We start from the raw sequence: 16,390 nt of genomic DNA, 5'->3' as shown, positions 1-16,390 counted from the left end.
ACATGGATATTTCTATCTTCGAAAATAGTTTCCAAGAGATCTTAAAACAAAAAACAAAACAAAAAAATCATGTCAAGGGGGATTGTTATCTGAGAGTCTAGGCAACTTTGTGTGTTGTCCTCTGTAGGGATGTGTAATTGCTATGTGGTCACATGATCTTCGCAGTGTAACTACAGAGCAGTTGCCTAGTTGTGTGCGCCCTGTAAAATAGTGATGTCCACTTTTTTTTCCCCCCAACCATGCAGTCTCAGAAATTGTGCGTTCCTCCTCCACAGCTGCAAGTGGGAAAAAGCAAGCAGCAAAATCTAAAGAAGAGTTAGCTCAGGAAAAGAAGAAAGAGTTAGAAAAACGGTTACAGGATGTCAGCGGGCAGCTAAACAACAACAAGAAACCTGCAAAAAAAGGTAACTGGCCCCACTTCATTGGTCACATGTAGTTAGGGTTCATTGCTGTACAGTCCCTGGGCCAAATCAGTTACTATATAGAGACAGATATATGTGTAGAGAGTGAATCAATTAATATGTGGAGCTAAGTTTCAGACTGATGCGTCTACTTAAAAAACAATATGCACAATTCCCATTACCAGACAAATTATTAGTCTTTATTAACTTGGGCTTGTCTACATGAGAAAGTTGCATCAGTTTAACTTAGGATATGATTTTAAAGTGATTTAGTTAAAGTAGAGCGAAAGGTTGTGTGGACAGTCTTACTTCAGTTTAAACCAAGCTTATTCCGGTTTAGCTTATGTCAATTAGGAATCAGTTGAGGCTTACAAGTAGCTTCACTCACTGACTGCATTGGGGCAGGACTCCAACGGACGTTGAAGACGGGGATCGTCGCCCTGGCTGATTTGTCCTCATCATATGACACTGTCTGGAAACAGGGCCTCCTCCTCGATCTCCTGCATCATTCACTGCTGGCAAACGATCCCTCTCTTGGCAGCAATGACTGGCGACTGCCGCTTTAAGCTACATCTTATTAGCCAGATCAGTAGACCAAGAACTCTTAACTTGGGCATCCCTCAGGGCTCCATCCTGGCCCAGATACTTTTTAAATCTATACGCTGTGGATAGCCCAGTGATGGAAATTCATGTATGTGGATGACGTCGCTCTACCTGTTCAGCACACAAGCCTTCATACCATCAGCTGCACCGTAACCCTAGATCCTACCACAACGGCTGATTAATTCCAATGCTGGAAACTTAGGCCTAGCTCGAAAAAAACCAGTGGTGACCGCTTTCCATCTGAACCATCAAATTACTAATACCAAACCCCATGCGCAGTTCTGTGGCGAGGCATGAGGCTAACTCAAAGTATCTTGGTGTTACGCTGGACCGGAGTTCAACCTTTCAACAACACCTGCGATAGGGTCGGGTCTCGTGTCGCGCTTATCAGGAAATCGGCTGGAATGTCATGGGGCTCCAGTCCACGGACCTTATGAACAGCAACAATTGCCTTGGTACATTCTGCAGCTGAATGCTGTGCGCCAGTGCGGTCTCACAGCAGCCACACTAAACTCCTTGACGCTCAACTCAGTAACGCCACGCACATAGTGTCAGGGATTCGACTCCAGACAACTGGCTCCAGGTCCTATCGCACATCCAGCCTCCACCCATTAGAAGAGCTGCCCAGACATCTCGCTTTCTCAACCTTGTCAGTGCAAACACGAGGATCCCGCTGCACAATGACCTGCAGAACCCACCAAAGACCAGATTCAAATCCTGCAGCCCTCAATGGAACCACATCAAGACCCTTACACTCAACTTTGACGCTGGGACTCAATGGAGAGCCACATGGAGCCTTTCGACTGCTCAACACAGCTCGATGTTGACCCTTCTGAGGAACCACTGGGTTTTGATTTATATCAGAAAGACGGGTGCAGATTGAACTGCATCAGGACATCTCATGGGAGATGTAGGCAAACCCTCTTTAAATGGAAAATGTGACAAACACCTGGATGCGACTGTGGTCCCCAGCCACAAACGATGGAGCACATATCTGAGTGTCCCCTTTGTTCTTTCGCACGGGGCCTGAAAGACATTCCCCAGCTCACTGGTGCAGGAATTGTACTAGCTGTCAAACCTAGATATAAATTTGTAGCCATTGCTACCTATCCAAGCCATATGAAAGAAGTAGTAGTTAAGGCTAAACTGAAAGAAGAGTGTTTACGCAGGGGTTTGCGCTCATTGAACAAAATTGGTTTAAAAACTGATTTAAGGCCACATCTACATTATGAGCAAGGGCTGTTGTTCCCCTGCTCGTGTACACATACTCACTCTGTCTCTCATCCAGCTAATGTGGGTATAAATAGTATAGCCATGGTAGCACAGATAATGGCAGCAGAAGCATGGCTTAGCAGTGCTGTGTACAAGCCAGTGTTAAACCAGTGGGTACATACTCAGCACCACTAAACTGGGCCTCTGCAGCCGTGACCCATGCTACCCCAGCTACACTACTAGTTATACCATAGCTCAATGAGAGCTACAGCGAGCGTGTCTACACGAGGAGAGGACTCACACCCCTTGCTCATAGTGTAGATGTAGCCCAAGTTAAACTGGTGCAACTTCCTCATGTAGACAAGGCTGTAGACTGAATAACAGGCTTGACAGCCTCCAAGCTTAGATCTTGCCCAGCTGGGGTAGAACCTTTGTATTGATAATCTGATAAACCTGCCTTTTTCCTACAGGAAAATTTTACCAACAAACATTATTCATCTCCCTGGGTTGACTCTCCGAGAATGCCCAGAACCCAGAGCTTGGGGGAAATACCCACTGAGTAGTCCCCAGCAAAATCCACGGGCTGAATTCTCCTCTTAGCTGTACTGGTGTGAATCTTTTAAAGAACAGCTGGAGTCCAGCTGGTGGAAGTTGCCCAGGTGGAGGCTGTGCTAGCCAGCTTCAGGCCCTGCACGCTGAGTGTGGGCTACGTACTTGTGCCATCCAGTTGAAACCAACCTGAGATTCAAGTTGTATTTATCGTGGGTTGTTTGGATTTGGGTTTTTTTCCATTGAACATTTGCTATTAAAATAATTGGCCACTTAAAAAGCTTGCTACCGGGGCAGTTCCACTTTAAGGCCTTCTCCAATTTTCCAGAGGTTTTGGATGTTGCCGCATCTATTGGATTGTACCATGCCAGCCCCTAGACTGTTCAACCCAAGGGTGGGAAGAGTGTAGGGAGGGGTCTATATGAATAAATATTTCATAGTTCAGATCTCTTTCAAATAAATGATGCACAACCTACTTCCCTCTAGAAAAGTCTGGCTCGGCTCCATCCGGAGGCCCTTCCCGTCTCAGCAGCAGCAGCTCCTCAGAATCTGGAAGCAGCAGTTCAAGCGGATCCAGTTCGGACAGCAGCGATTCAGAATAAACTAGACACTTAACAAAAAAAAAAACGGACAACATACACACCAATACTCTGCAGTGTTCCCTTCTATGGTTAATATACTACTCTTGTTCCACGGTGGTCAGGTTTTTTTCTCTCTCTCATTTTTTAAATTTTTTTTTTTAAATTCAGTGTTATAAAAGATATCTTCCAATTTTTTCTTTGCTTTTAATAGGTCAAAGATCTTTTTTGTGTGTGCGTGTGACTAGACTTTATGATAAGTAGTTCACTTTGCGTAAAGTCTCTAAATTTTTTTAACTGAAGATGGTTGCTTGGATGTGACAAGAACTTTGAACTCTTAACAAGAGATCCATAGAAAAATCTGCAAGGTGTAGTATACAGGTGTTTTTTTGTTTGTTTCCCCACCCCCCTTTTAATACACCCAACCTGGCTCACTACAACGCAAGGAAACATTTTTAAAAAAAGAAATCTCTGTAAAATGGTACTGTATCTGAAAGATGTTAGCTTTTGAACTAGTTGGTGTATTTGTTATTAGCACTAGTATTCTTAATCTCCAAGTCTACAGTGTGATGAAAATGTCAGATGCTATCATCTTTTTACATAAAAAAAGAAAAACTCATGTACTGTGGATTGTTAAAATGTATCCTTTTGGGGGAGGGGGATAGAGAAGTAGGCTCCTATTCAGGAAGGTACTTAAGCATGTGCTTAACTTTAAGCATGTGAGCAATAGAGCTGGTCAGAATTCCCCGCCCCCCTCGAAAATTTTGACTTTTTGTTGAAAAAATAAAACATGTTCAGTCTTTCAACAAAAATCAACTTTTTTTTTTTGAGGAGAACAGACACTTTGTGTCACTGAAAACCTCCAATTTCCCCATCAAAAAATTTTCAACCACCCTAATGAGCCAGACCCCCTGACATCAAGGAGACAACCCACATGCTCAAAATGAGATATGTACTCCAAGTACCTTCCCAAATCAGAGGCTATAGACAGATTGCAGATAAAGTGGGCACTGCAGCCTCAGCCCAGGCCATGTCACCAATGGAATGGGGGAGGGAGGTTGAATGTTTTTTTATCCTATCTTTGTATCAGCAAGGAGCTCCTAGGAGGGAACGCTACTTCTGTGTCTCGCAGGGTGCAGGTTTCCAAACACTGAAACTTTTACCTCAAGGGAAAAAAAAAAGGGGGGGGGGGAAGGGGTCAGAAAACCAGAAAAAAGACGTTTTTTTCGTAAGGCTCAGAAATTTTCTATGAGAGTCCAGCCTAATGTTTAAACCTGCACTGCTGCAACACATACTCCATTGTCACTGTCCCTAATTTCATGTATATATAAATACTTTATTTATTAACACCATTGGTCATTTGAAACATTAAGAAAACTGCATTATGAAGAACAGCAGAAATGCAGAGGTTTTTTAAATGGTTTGAACCAGTCTAAAAAAAAAAAAAAAATCTGCGACCTTATTTAAATGTATTGGACTTTTTACCTACAGGTGCTACAGTCCATTATTTCCTGTGTCGGTGCTCTATCATGTTTTGTGTACTCAATTTTTTGTTTTGTTTTGTTCCTTCTTTTCTCTTGCTTTTTTTGTACAGAATTTGGAGACTTACAGGTATAGATGACTTCCAGATGCAGCACATGTTTATTTTATCTTATTTGTAATTTTTCCACAAGATCTTTCTCTGTTTTTTTTTTAATCCAATTTTAGGAAAACCCCAGTTCTATAATATAAACTTTGTAATCCGAGGGGCGGAAATGTATAGTAAATTGAATTCTTGATTTTTTTTTTAAAAAAAAAACCTTTTTATTGTAAAGAAAAAAAATATACAGAGTTTAACAGCAGTTATGCTTTTCCCTATCCGACCCCTAGTTCCCTGAGGCTACCTCATTGCCTCTTTCATGGGAAGCTTTGACCTTTGCCCTGCAGAGGCCCATATTAGCAGACTGCCAAGAGCCTTCGGGCTGCACCTTATCCTCATAAAGTGGTGCAGGTTGCAGCTGTCCTCATTTTATAATACTGGGGTGTGGCCTATGAGGACTGCAAATCCCAGCATGCAATGTTCCCAGCAAGTTTAGCTTCCAAAGAGCTGGAGAGAAAACGTTGCATGCTGGGACATGTGGTCCAGGTGGGCAGCACCTCCTTTTTGAAAGTGAGGGAATCCGTGGGGCCTGTTGCTAGAACACCATGGCTTGCACTTTGGGGCGTCTTTGCTCTAAAATGTTCACTTTGGTGCAAAAGTTACTGTATCCAGGCTCAATTGTCACTCAGTTCCCATGTAACCACATTTGATTGGACAGACTTTTAGAGGATAGACTATCAGAGATGAAATAGCTGCCTTACCCTTGCATCTGTCTACAAACTACATCATCGTCACCTCAGTCAGCATTTCAGGAAAGATGGCGAGTTATTCATACATAACTCTAATGCAACTGAAGCGGCTCTGTGTATGCGTCTTAATGACAAAATCAGCAGCAGCTGTGCACAGAATCTGCCAAAGCCCCAGGAAGGATTATCCTGTTGTGCTATAGGAATGGAGCCTGATTCTGTAAGACACTGAATGCCTCCTAAAGATTGCTGAAGAGCCTCTAGTCACTTTGAAATCAATGGGATATTCAGCCTTTCCGCAGGAGGTGCTCAGGGCCTGGCAGGATTGGGCCCTACAGCATTTGCAAGGAATGGATCAATGAGGGTATCCAGCATCTTACTGAAATTAACAATTTACCTTTTCCATTAAACTAAGGTTCATTTTAGTTCCTATATTTTTTTAAAAACTGCCCTTCGTTGTTTAAATTTAAAAAAAACAACAAAACTTCTCCCCCAAACAGATCCTTAGTAATATATTTTTAAACGTTACTGTGAGGAAATGTAATATACATCTAATTAGAGCTTATGGTGGGTTTTTGTTGTTTTTGGTGGGGTTTTTTCTTTTTGAAGGGTGGATTTGCTTTTTTGCTTTTTGTTTTTGTTTTAACCTTTAATGCGTGTTAAAAGAAACTGAGGACTATTTGGTTTTAAATAGATCTGAGCAATTCAATGCCAATCTGGAAAAAAAATGCTGAGAAATAAGCTATTTCCTTCATACTGAAATCCTCCCCCATGCGCATCTGGGTTACATCTATTAAATGAATATGAAATTCACTCAGGGACATAGTCATTGGTGGCAATTTACACAAGCTGATGAGCTGCCCCAGAGTGTTTACATCAAGTAAATAAAAATAAGTTTGATACTTGTAAGAAAATGGGGGTGGGGGGAGCCAACAGCAGAAAGGAGAAGAATGTGCATGTCCCTAATCAACCCATGTCAGTATATCATTTAAAAGCTTTATAAAATGATCATAGGTTAAGCCTATTTCTTGTCACACCATAAGGCCCAGACTCCTATGGAAGCTGAGGAACATCGGCCTCCCAAGGATCAGGCCCTAGTTCACCTAGAAAACAAATGTGTTGATTAAAAATTTTTCACTGAATAGATACAGTTGAGGCAAAACACATTCAGTGTTTTTATTGCTGTGATTTTAAACTTTCCTATCAACAGGGTTTGAAATTGTAGAACTGATTTCCACACACACACACACACACGCATTAAATTGTAGAACTGATTTCCATACACACACACACACGCGCGCGCGCATTAAAATGTTCTCTGGTTGGTGGAATCAGTCTACAGTTACCTAATTTAATTTTCTCTCTACTTTTGGGACTCTTAGACCAGTTTTTAATTTGTTTCCTTTTTTTAAACGATGTTTTTTAAGGCTAGGGGTGGAGCTAGGGGTGGGAGTTGGGGCATGACAAAAAAAACTTTTTAGTAATGGATTTTAAAAATACATGTTCTAAAACGCAAGCAATTAGCATTATGGTGCAACTGTGGGCAGGCTGTGAGTTATAGGAGATTAATACAGGGCAGGAGGAGGTCATTACAGTAGCAGCATTCTCGTCCTTGTAAAATGGTTAGATGCATTTTTAAAAAATGGTATTTGCATATCTTTTTAAAAAATCATTTTTTAAAAGTAAATAAAACAACCCACCAGCTAGGATTTGACACGGGCCTTTTAGAGCTTACGCCCCGATAACTGGCATAACAATTCCAAAACAATTTGTTGTTGTACGTTTTGTTCCGTTTTTCCTTTTTTTTTTAATATTTAAAACAAATGTTACTTTTCTGTATGATGTGCATGCAAATTTACCGTAACTCTTTTTCTTAAGACTTTTTAGTGCCATTTCTAGTATATTCCTGTAAAAGTCAGTTACTGAAGAATGAGTCAATGTAACTAGTTTTAGCTTGTTTATTGCAAATGCTGGCCTCGACACAACAGAATTAAAAAAGTTAGAAAGTAATCTTTGATGTTACTGGTAATCATGGACCCCTCTCCTGGGGCATTTGTTTTGTTTTCATAATAAAAAAAAAAAAAAAAGTGCCTGTGCGTGTGAAGTTTTATACATTGCTTGTTTCCTTCTTTCCCCCGGGGTCTTCACCATGGTTGAAATCATATGAGGTCCTGATTCAGCAAAGCACTTAAGTAATATTGCCAAGTACTTATGTCTCTGGTTAACTTCAAGCGCATGCATAAATCCCAGTGTAGTCGGTGCTTTGTTGAATAGGGATGTGCTTACGGATTTGTCTACACACGCAAGTGGCACCACTTTGCATTTGCCAGTATGGTCAAAGTGGTATAATCCCCCTAGTGTGGACATAGTTATACAGGTATAAATGTGCTTCTATTGGTATAGCGTTGCCTGTACGAGCAAGGGAATAAGCTATACCAGTATAAGGCACCTGTATCCCAGGTTAACCGTGTTCACACTATGGATTGTACTGTAAAACTATATTGGTTAAAAAAAGAACCACACTGGTACAAAAACTATCTAGACCAGGTCTCAAGTACTTTGCTGACTCAGGGCCATAGTGCTGGAGTGATCTAGGCTATTGCTTCCATGGTTTCCCCAACTAATTGTTCAGGATTTATTTTTCAGCAACCATCCTGCTTTAGGCCCTAATCCTGCAACTGGATCCATGTAGATGGACCCTTACCACTGAAATCAATAGGGGCCCTGCCTGGAGTGTGGGTCTATTTGCAGGATTGGGGGCATAGGTAAGCTACAGCATGGTTCTTGAAGTTTACCTGAAAAGAATCTGGGGGAAGGGGCATTGGTTTGGTTTAAGTTTTTTTTGTTTGTTTTTACATCAGAAATTCAGGTCTCGTCTGCCCTGTTTTTCTAAAAGACTCCATGGATGACCAGAGAACTAGAGAGAGATGATATCCTGGTCACCAAGGAGATGCAAACTGATTTACTGAGAAGGGAAATGATTTTTATTCAGATGGTTTTAAAACTTTGCTTTTTGTAGACAGCTCTTTACTCAAATGTCTAATGGACGACTCTCTTGGTTAAACATTCCGCACCTCCAAGACCCAACCCTTCGATGTAGGACATGGAGAGCTCCCGATACATTTCTCCGGGGCTTCCAAAGAAATTTCCAGGGGAACAAAAAAAAAAAAATACTTGGTGTGCCTGATATTTGCATGACTGCCCTTTGTCCTTTGAGAGAAGTCCTGGCCACAATCAAGTCAATAGCAAAACTCCCATTGATTACAATAGGGTCAGGGCTTCATCCCAGGTGCTTGGATTCCAGCTGTCACCTGCACACGTTTGCAAGTGGTAGAACAGGACTCTCCCCTTTCCATCTGCCCACCTGCATCCACTAGCTGGCTCTTCATGACCAATTCTGAGACTGCGTCCTCACTGCCAAAAAGGTGGGTTTTTAAGAGCAAGGTTGTTGCTAACACACATTAGCTATCTTGCTGTAAAATCCTAGTAGAAACAAGGCGCAGACAGGTGTTACGGTGGGGTAGGTGGGTGAGGTCAACATTATGTTCCTCACCTGAAGGATCTTGGCTAAGCTACATCTCCATAACAACTACAGAGCATAAGGCATAGACAAGGTTATGCCATTCTGGCAATGTACAGGGCATTTGCACTCACTTTCAGTGAGTCATAGAGGGGTAAAGGACCTGAGGTTAAATGAGAATCAGGCCTGTTATCTTGACTTGGGAAGTGCTATATTAAAAGAGGGAAGCTGAGGAATTTCACTGTGGTTTAACAGCTGGTTAGGCACCAGTTAATTACTTTGAACTGGCCAAAACTAATGCCAGATGCTGGAATTTTTACCAACACTGACCCCACTTACGCAGCAGCCATTGGTTGGTCCAGTTGGTTGGTCCAGTCTGTCTTGTGAGCCAGCACAGGTGCAAGAGAGGTAAGTGTTTTATTAATAATAACCTGTAAGAGGCACAGTCAGCACCACTGGGCATAGTCAGGGGGTTAATGAAAAGCTGGACCAATTGGTATTGGAAACGTTGGAGCTACTTTCAAGTGGCTAAGACTGTGGTTTGCCTGTGAGAGGCAACTCAGTCAGATCTGGCTAGGTACACATTTTTCTGCCATGTGCTGGCTATTTTAGGTCTTATTTTCAGGCACTATATACCCCAAGGACAGGGGTAGCTGAGCCCCAAGAGGGTTTGCTCCTGCATCTCCATCCCCTTTAAAAATAATAATAGCAGCTGTACTGGGTCAGACCAATGGTCCATCTAGCCCAGTATCCTGTTTTCCGAAAGCGGCTGGGACCAGATGCTTCAGAGAGAATGAACAGAGCAGGGCAATTTTCAGTGAGCCATTCTCTCGTCCACGCTCAATTTCTGGCAGTCAGATGCTTAGGGACACTCAGCGCCACGAGCCATTCCTACATGACAGCATTAAAAATTATGTGACATTTACTCTCTTCCTGTAGTTGTTTTATTCTTGTTAAATGGCGTGTCTCTCTCTTTCTCTTCTGCTGCAGGAGAGCTACTTCCACAGGATGCGCTATCCCAGAAAAGGCAAAGTCTGCCCTGAGCCACAGATGGCTCATCAGGCTGATGTGGTTTACAGTGTGTCATTTTCCATCAACCACTTTTGACTTCCCCAACCCTATGGATCCAGGTGCCTATGCTGCAGCTCAGTGAGCTGGAGGCAGCTTTTCAGTGTGAAACTGAGCTAGACTTGAACACATGACCTGCTGGATTGTCATAACGCACCTTAACCACTTTGCCACTGCACCTCAAGCTGGCCAAGCAGGAATCTCAAGTAGGAATTAGAGATGTTATTTTACCTCTGTATTTGGCTCTGCTGTGACTGCTGCTGCTGGATACCATGTTCGGATCTGGTGTCCACAATGCAAGAAGGATATTGATAAACTGGAGCCCTGCGAATGACTAAAGGATCAGTGAGAGACTCAAGGAGCTCAAGCTAGTTAGCTTAACAAAGAGAAGATTAAAGGAAACGATCACAGTCTATAAGTACCTACATGGGGAACAAATATTTGATAATGGGCTCTTCAATCTAGCAGATAAAGATAGAACACGATTCAATAGCTGGAAGTGAAAGCTAGAGAAATTCAGACTGTAAAAAAATTTTTAACAGAGAGGGTAAGTAGGTGTCAGAACAATTTACCAAGGGCATGGTGGATTCTCCATCACCGGCTATTTTTAAATTGTGAGGGACCGGGATGCGGGCAGTTGTGCCTAGTTGTAGGAACTGGAGCCCAAGGTCAGTCTGGGAGTGAGAGGCCAGATGTCAGGAATCAGAGCTGGGTTGCCTGTAGTGAGGCACGGCTGGATCCAAGGCAGCAGCGGGGCTGGGAACAAGCAGGCGCCATTGTAGCACATGCTTTGAGCAGACAGCACCCTGCTACTGCTGCTGGTCTTAAGAGCAAGTGTGCTGATCCCCTCAGCCAATCAGGCGGCTCCACTGAGGCTTAGCTGCACTTGACTGCCTGGGGGTTTAGCTAGAAGGTAAGCAGGACTCTGTGGGTCCTTACTGGACATCATTCAAGATTGGATGTTTTTTCTGAATGATCTGCTCTAGGAATTATTCCGGGAAGTTCTCTGGCCTGTGTTATACAGAAGGTCAGACCCGATGATCACTGTGGTCCCTTCTGGCTTGGAATCTATGAAAGGACGGACAGCATATGGCTCCCCATCAGCTCAGTGGACTCGCTTTGACATCTTCACTGTAGCCCTTCATGCACACGAGAAGCAGCAACAGCAGGGGTACTCATCAAATCCCATCTCAAGCTCCACAGGAAGAGTTCACAAAATCTTTGGGCTGTTGAATCAGCAATGAAGACTGAGCAGCTGTGCAACAGCACTGTCCTGGAGACTCCAGCCTCACCCACAACTAGCTAACCACAGGTAACCTCGGCTGCAGATTTCTGTTCTATGAGACTCATCCTTACGTTAAGGAATAAATGGCGATCAGACACCCCTAGTTAATACAATCCCCAATTGGGTGTATCTGCATAAATACCTACCTGCCCAATACCTTGCCTCGGTCAGTATTTTGAGCTGTAATACAAATAATAATCAGACGGGCTAAGGCAGTTAATGTGGAAAAGAAAAAACAGCTGGTACAGATGACACATTCAAACCATTTTAATTGACATCAATAGACAACAAATGCATTTACAATAACTGCACCAACACTGCATAACTAATTACAGAAACTCGGTTCATACTAGTCATACCACCAAATCTGCCAAGACTACTGAGAATACATTAATACTAAATGATGAGAAAATATACAATCACATTTAGAGGGATGTGCAGAAAAGCAAGGAATACAAAATCCCTTTAGTGCCGTGTAAGGCCTGCTCCTGTAGACATGCTTAACTTTACCCACCCAAATAGTCCCGAGGAGACCAAGGTCATGTGTGTAAAATAAAGCCTATGCATAAGTGTGTGCTTGCAGGATCAGGGCCCAAGTTAAACTTTCTGAACATACAGTAGTTTGTAGTAATCATGGATACATGCATAAATAGTAACAGCTAAACAAATCAGGGGTAACTCTGATCTAGCGAATGCACTTGCTAACAGTAAGTGCTGAGTGCAGAAAAACTAGTTCATCCACAGTAGAATGGATGTGTTATTGTTAGCTTGGGAGAAGGCTGGATACCGAATTTTTCTGTATATTAAGAAACTTTAAGGTGCTTAAAAAGTTTTAAAAATAAAACTTCTTGGAATAAGCCGAATGACTACTGAGAAGTACAGGAGAATGGGCCCAATTCTGCAACATGCTTAGCTTTAGGCAGATGGGCAGCCCAACTGAAGTCAGTTAAGCAGGTGCCCGAGTGCTTTGTTGGATCAGGGCCACGGCCGCAATAAGTACCTGGCTGAATTGGGGTCTAGGGGTCTGATCCAGCCAACTACTTAAGGCATTTTAACTGTAGGCACGTGATTAGTGCCACTGAAGTCAACGGGACTGTGCACATGCTTGAGTTTAAGCATGTGCTGGATGAGCCATGTAAATCCCATGATTTCTAAGGGCTTGAGCCTGCCCTGCTAGATCAAGCCCTAATATACACAATAGGGTAGCGATGGCAGACACAACTGGGAGCCAGACACCAGTGTTCATTTCCAGATGTAGAAGTCTGTTTTTTTTTAAAATCCTTTAGACTTTGACAACTGAAAAAAATAATTTCTGGACACAATTTTTTCAATATTGATATCAACTACAATTAAATAAGACGTTGTTTGTCAAAACTTAAATAAAAAATCCTTCCTAGCTTTATTTATAATGGACACTCCCATTATTTTTGTTTGAAATAGGAACTGCATAAATAGAGTGAGACACATTATGAAGGCTAAATGCATAACTGTTACATGCATTAAGGTTTAACTATACAGAACGCTTGAACAAGAAAATCCCTTTTGCAGTTGACCTATGGCTGTAGCACTCTTGTTTTCTTTCAGACATTTCTTTCCTTTCAACCCTTACCAAGCGATGTGTGTTTGTTAACAGAAGCTTTCTTCATTATTACTCTGCTAAATTTCTCCTTGCCTATCTGATGATTCAGTCATCATTCTGGTGATATGCTTTTGAACTATTATGTGACTCGTGCAATTGTTACTTAAGCAGAGTATTATTCATATGAGTCGTCCTACTGACTTCACAGAATGATGCCTTCAAATTGGTACCTCCATGATACTGAACTGTAATATCAGAGAGAAGCAACTGCCTTTATACACCTCTCTTACCCAGACCCTTCTAAGGCCCAAATGTAACTTCACTCAGTACATCCTTTCCCTATTCTGCTTAATACTGTAAATTATTCAACTCAACTGCCAGATCATGAATTGAGATTGTAAGAGACCATTTATAGGGAAAATATGAAAAGGGGACAGGAAAAGTCCAAAATGAAGGTTCTGTGTATTTTTGCAGACCAATCTCACTAGAAACATTCTGAAGAATGATTTCAAATGAAAACAGTTTGGACTCCAACATTGCCGAGATGCATTTGCAAGGCCGCCATTGCAGAATTTTGCTAGTGTATAAGGACTGGCAAGTGAAACTGACTAGCCTATTTTCATCATTCAGTCTCAGTGAAATAGGTAACATAAATCAGTGGCATAAACAGTGAAAATAAATGTAAACTTCAAACATCCTTTCAGTTTTAATAATCTTCTAAGGGCCAGTCCACAGCAAAAGTTGTACTGCTCTAATGATAATGGTACAGTTAAAATGGTAAACCACCCCTGGCCTCTGATGCTATTATATTGGTATAAACTTGCTTATGCCAGAATAGCTATTCTTGTAAGGGAAGGGGAATAAGCTACACAGGTGTAAGACAGGTTTATACCAATGTGTATTCACACTAGGGACTATACTGATACAACGATTTCAATAACAAAATCACACCCATAACTGAAACAGTTACACTGGTACCCAATCAGAGGGTAGGTCAGGCATAAAGCAGTTAGACACACAAGGAAGGCAGTATGTATTTTTCTTTTTTAGCCTGATCCCTTGATTTAACATTTTGGCCTTTTCCTCTAGTAAGGTGTCCCCAGTCTTCATCTCTTCGTACCACACTGAACCTTGGTAGGTTGATACCAATTATCTGATAGTCAGCAGTGATGAGAAACAATGTAACCAAACCCACCATTAATATTAATGATGGCTTTTGAATGAAAATGTTGGTTAGAACTTGCCTGAGGCCTAGCACAGGTTCTTTCATGTATTTGTTTGCCATGTACAGATCTCTGACACGAAGCCTTTAAAATTACATAATCATGCAAAACTTTGATTGCCCAGTGTCTCTGGAGACATCCAGTTTGTTTTTGTCCCGTACCAGGATGGCCTCATTACCATACTGCGAGTACCACATACTCCGGCTTCTACTCAAGTATGTACCAGGTGGGACAGTCTCCAACTTCTGCTGCTGCTGCTGCCAGATGAGCAACGAAGTGTCCCTGTAACGAAGCCTGGCATAGCTCTCAGATAAGGCTTTTTCAGCTAGTGGCACCCGTCCATTCATTACTCTGCCTGTCATTCACTCTGGAATGACACTGGAGACTAAACGTGTTTCGTACCAGCTCTCAAGCGCTGTAGTGGATTCGTTGGCTTAATCGGGGCTTCACAGGTATAAGCCAGGGTACAATGCTGCTCCTACTGCTCTGAGATAAAAGGTAATCTCCTTTAGCTGTGGCACTATTGGGGTTTATGACATATAGGTCAGCATGCATAACATGCTGTACAACACTTCCGATACAGGTGCTGTATGTTACAGCACCATAGAAGACTTGTGCTTACTCTCAGTGTAATACATTAGGACTTCTGAAGGACCGATTGTACATTGATGATGCCCTGTCATTTTGCAAAGTCTTATTGTGCACACACCCCGTTTGGTACTGGAGTCCATGGAGAGAGAGCCTCAACAACCTGAAACGGAGGCCTGAAGGCTAATGGCTGGCTCAGGAAAATCCAGACCCCTTAGAGAGATTTTAATTAAACGGTGAAACAACAGAGATCTAGGAGTTCAGCGTAGTCCAGACTTGCGCCCATTTCACTGCTTGTGCCTGGTTTCTTTACCCTTTAAAATGGATTTATTGATAGGCGTGCGCATGAGTCACTTCATTAAAAAGCACCAACAGATGCCCGCTGGGTCTGGTCGGTGCAGCGTATCTGAAGCACATCGATTTAGTTATCTCTGGTTTTCCAATTCCCAAAGATGTGTTCTCTAGTAATAATCATGACTCTCCAATGGAAAAGCAGCAAATGTTACAGTTTGGCTGGAGGTAGGGCTGGGAAAATCCCAGTGAAATAGACATGGCTGGTACAATGTGCCGTGTCAATACCTTGTTGTACGTGAGTGGGTGGTAAAGGTCTTCGCAAGCTGATTCATGGGCCTTTCCTTCTCACTGCAGACTGGCTTCCCACCAGGGTTCACCCTTCGTTTTGTTCAATCTGTGTGGCAGCTTCAACCTAGAGTGACATGAAGAACACGGCTGCTCACATCCTCCCACCCAGAGCAAAGAAGACCCTAGGCACCGGTCACAGAGCTCTGGGTCCGGCAGGTACTTTTCAATCTGCTTGGAGGGTGCATTAGTCGTCTTCACTTTGGTCCCCTTGTTAATATTTTTGGGGAGTGAGTTGTTCCCCTCCCCAACCTCCCTTAGCCCCTTTTGTGCTGATCTTTGCTTTCGACCCCCGCTAGTTATTGCTGGCGTGACGAGCTATATCGCCAACCCCCCCCCAGTCACTGCTGGGGTGATCAATACCCCCAGCCCCCAGTCACTGCTGGGGTGATCAATACCCCCAGTCACTGCTGTGGGGGGGTGATCGATACCCTCAGCCCCCCCAGTCACTGCGGGCGGGTGATCGATACCCCACCCCACCCCGGTCACTCCCTCCCGCTACCTGCCGCGCTCCGCTGCGCCCTGGCCTCGGCTTCCCCGTCGCCACGAAACCGCTGCGGCTGCGAGTTCCGAGAGCATCGATGGGCAGGGGAGGCGCACGAGCGCCGAGCAATCCACCGCCCCCCGGACGCTGCGCCTCGCGCTGCCCCGTCCCCAGCCCTGCCCCTTGCCCTGTGCGCTGCCCTGTGCGCTGCCCTCTGCCCCTGTGCGCTGCCCCGTGCCCAGTGTGCTCCGTGGTGCCCGGCCCTGCCCTGTGCGCTGCCCTGTGCCCAGCCCTGCCCCTTGCCCTGTGTGGTGCCTGGCACTGCCGTGTACCCCT

General features: G+C 43.4%; 2 protein-coding genes across 7 annotated transcripts in view; one reads left to right on the top strand and one right to left on the bottom strand.

The window, feature by feature from the left end:
• BRD3 (bromodomain containing 3) overlaps positions 1-7,747 on the top strand; it is a 69,998-nt gene extending 62,251 nt beyond the window's left edge. For 5 of the 6 annotated variants that reach the window (XM_044993171.1, XM_044993172.1, XM_044993173.1 and 2 more), the window contains exons 11-12: positions 246-404; positions 3,252-7,747. In XM_044993171.1, coding sequence (XP_044849106.1) covers positions 246-404; positions 3,252-3,367 — 275 coding nt within the window. In that variant the 3' untranslated portion in view covers positions 3,368-7,747. The remainder of the gene's footprint in view (positions 1-245; positions 405-3,251) is intronic. The other variant, XM_044993175.1, reaches the window with a different exon arrangement.
• A 4,064-nt stretch (positions 7,748-11,811) lies between these two features.
• On the bottom strand, positions 11,812-16,154 carry BRD3OS (BRD3 opposite strand). Its single transcript, XM_044992169.1, has 2 exons — positions 16,073-16,154; positions 11,812-15,637 (listed from the first exon to the last, which is right to left on the bottom strand). Exon 2 carries the CDS (start codon positions 14,703-14,705, stop codon positions 14,436-14,438), a length of 270 nt encoding a protein of 89 aa, XP_044848104.1. The 5' UTR covers positions 14,706-15,637; positions 16,073-16,154; the 3' UTR covers positions 11,812-14,435.
• Positions 16,155-16,390: the final 236 nt, after the last annotated feature.

The sequence above is a fragment of the Mauremys mutica genome, chromosome 18, assembly GCF_020497125.1.
Source record: "Mauremys mutica isolate MM-2020 ecotype Southern chromosome 18, ASM2049712v1, whole genome shotgun sequence".
NCBI classification, from domain to species: Eukaryota; Metazoa; Chordata; order Testudines; family Geoemydidae; genus Mauremys; species Mauremys mutica.
Note: the sequence above shows the minus strand (reverse complement) of the source record. Positions and strands in the feature narration are given on the sequence as shown.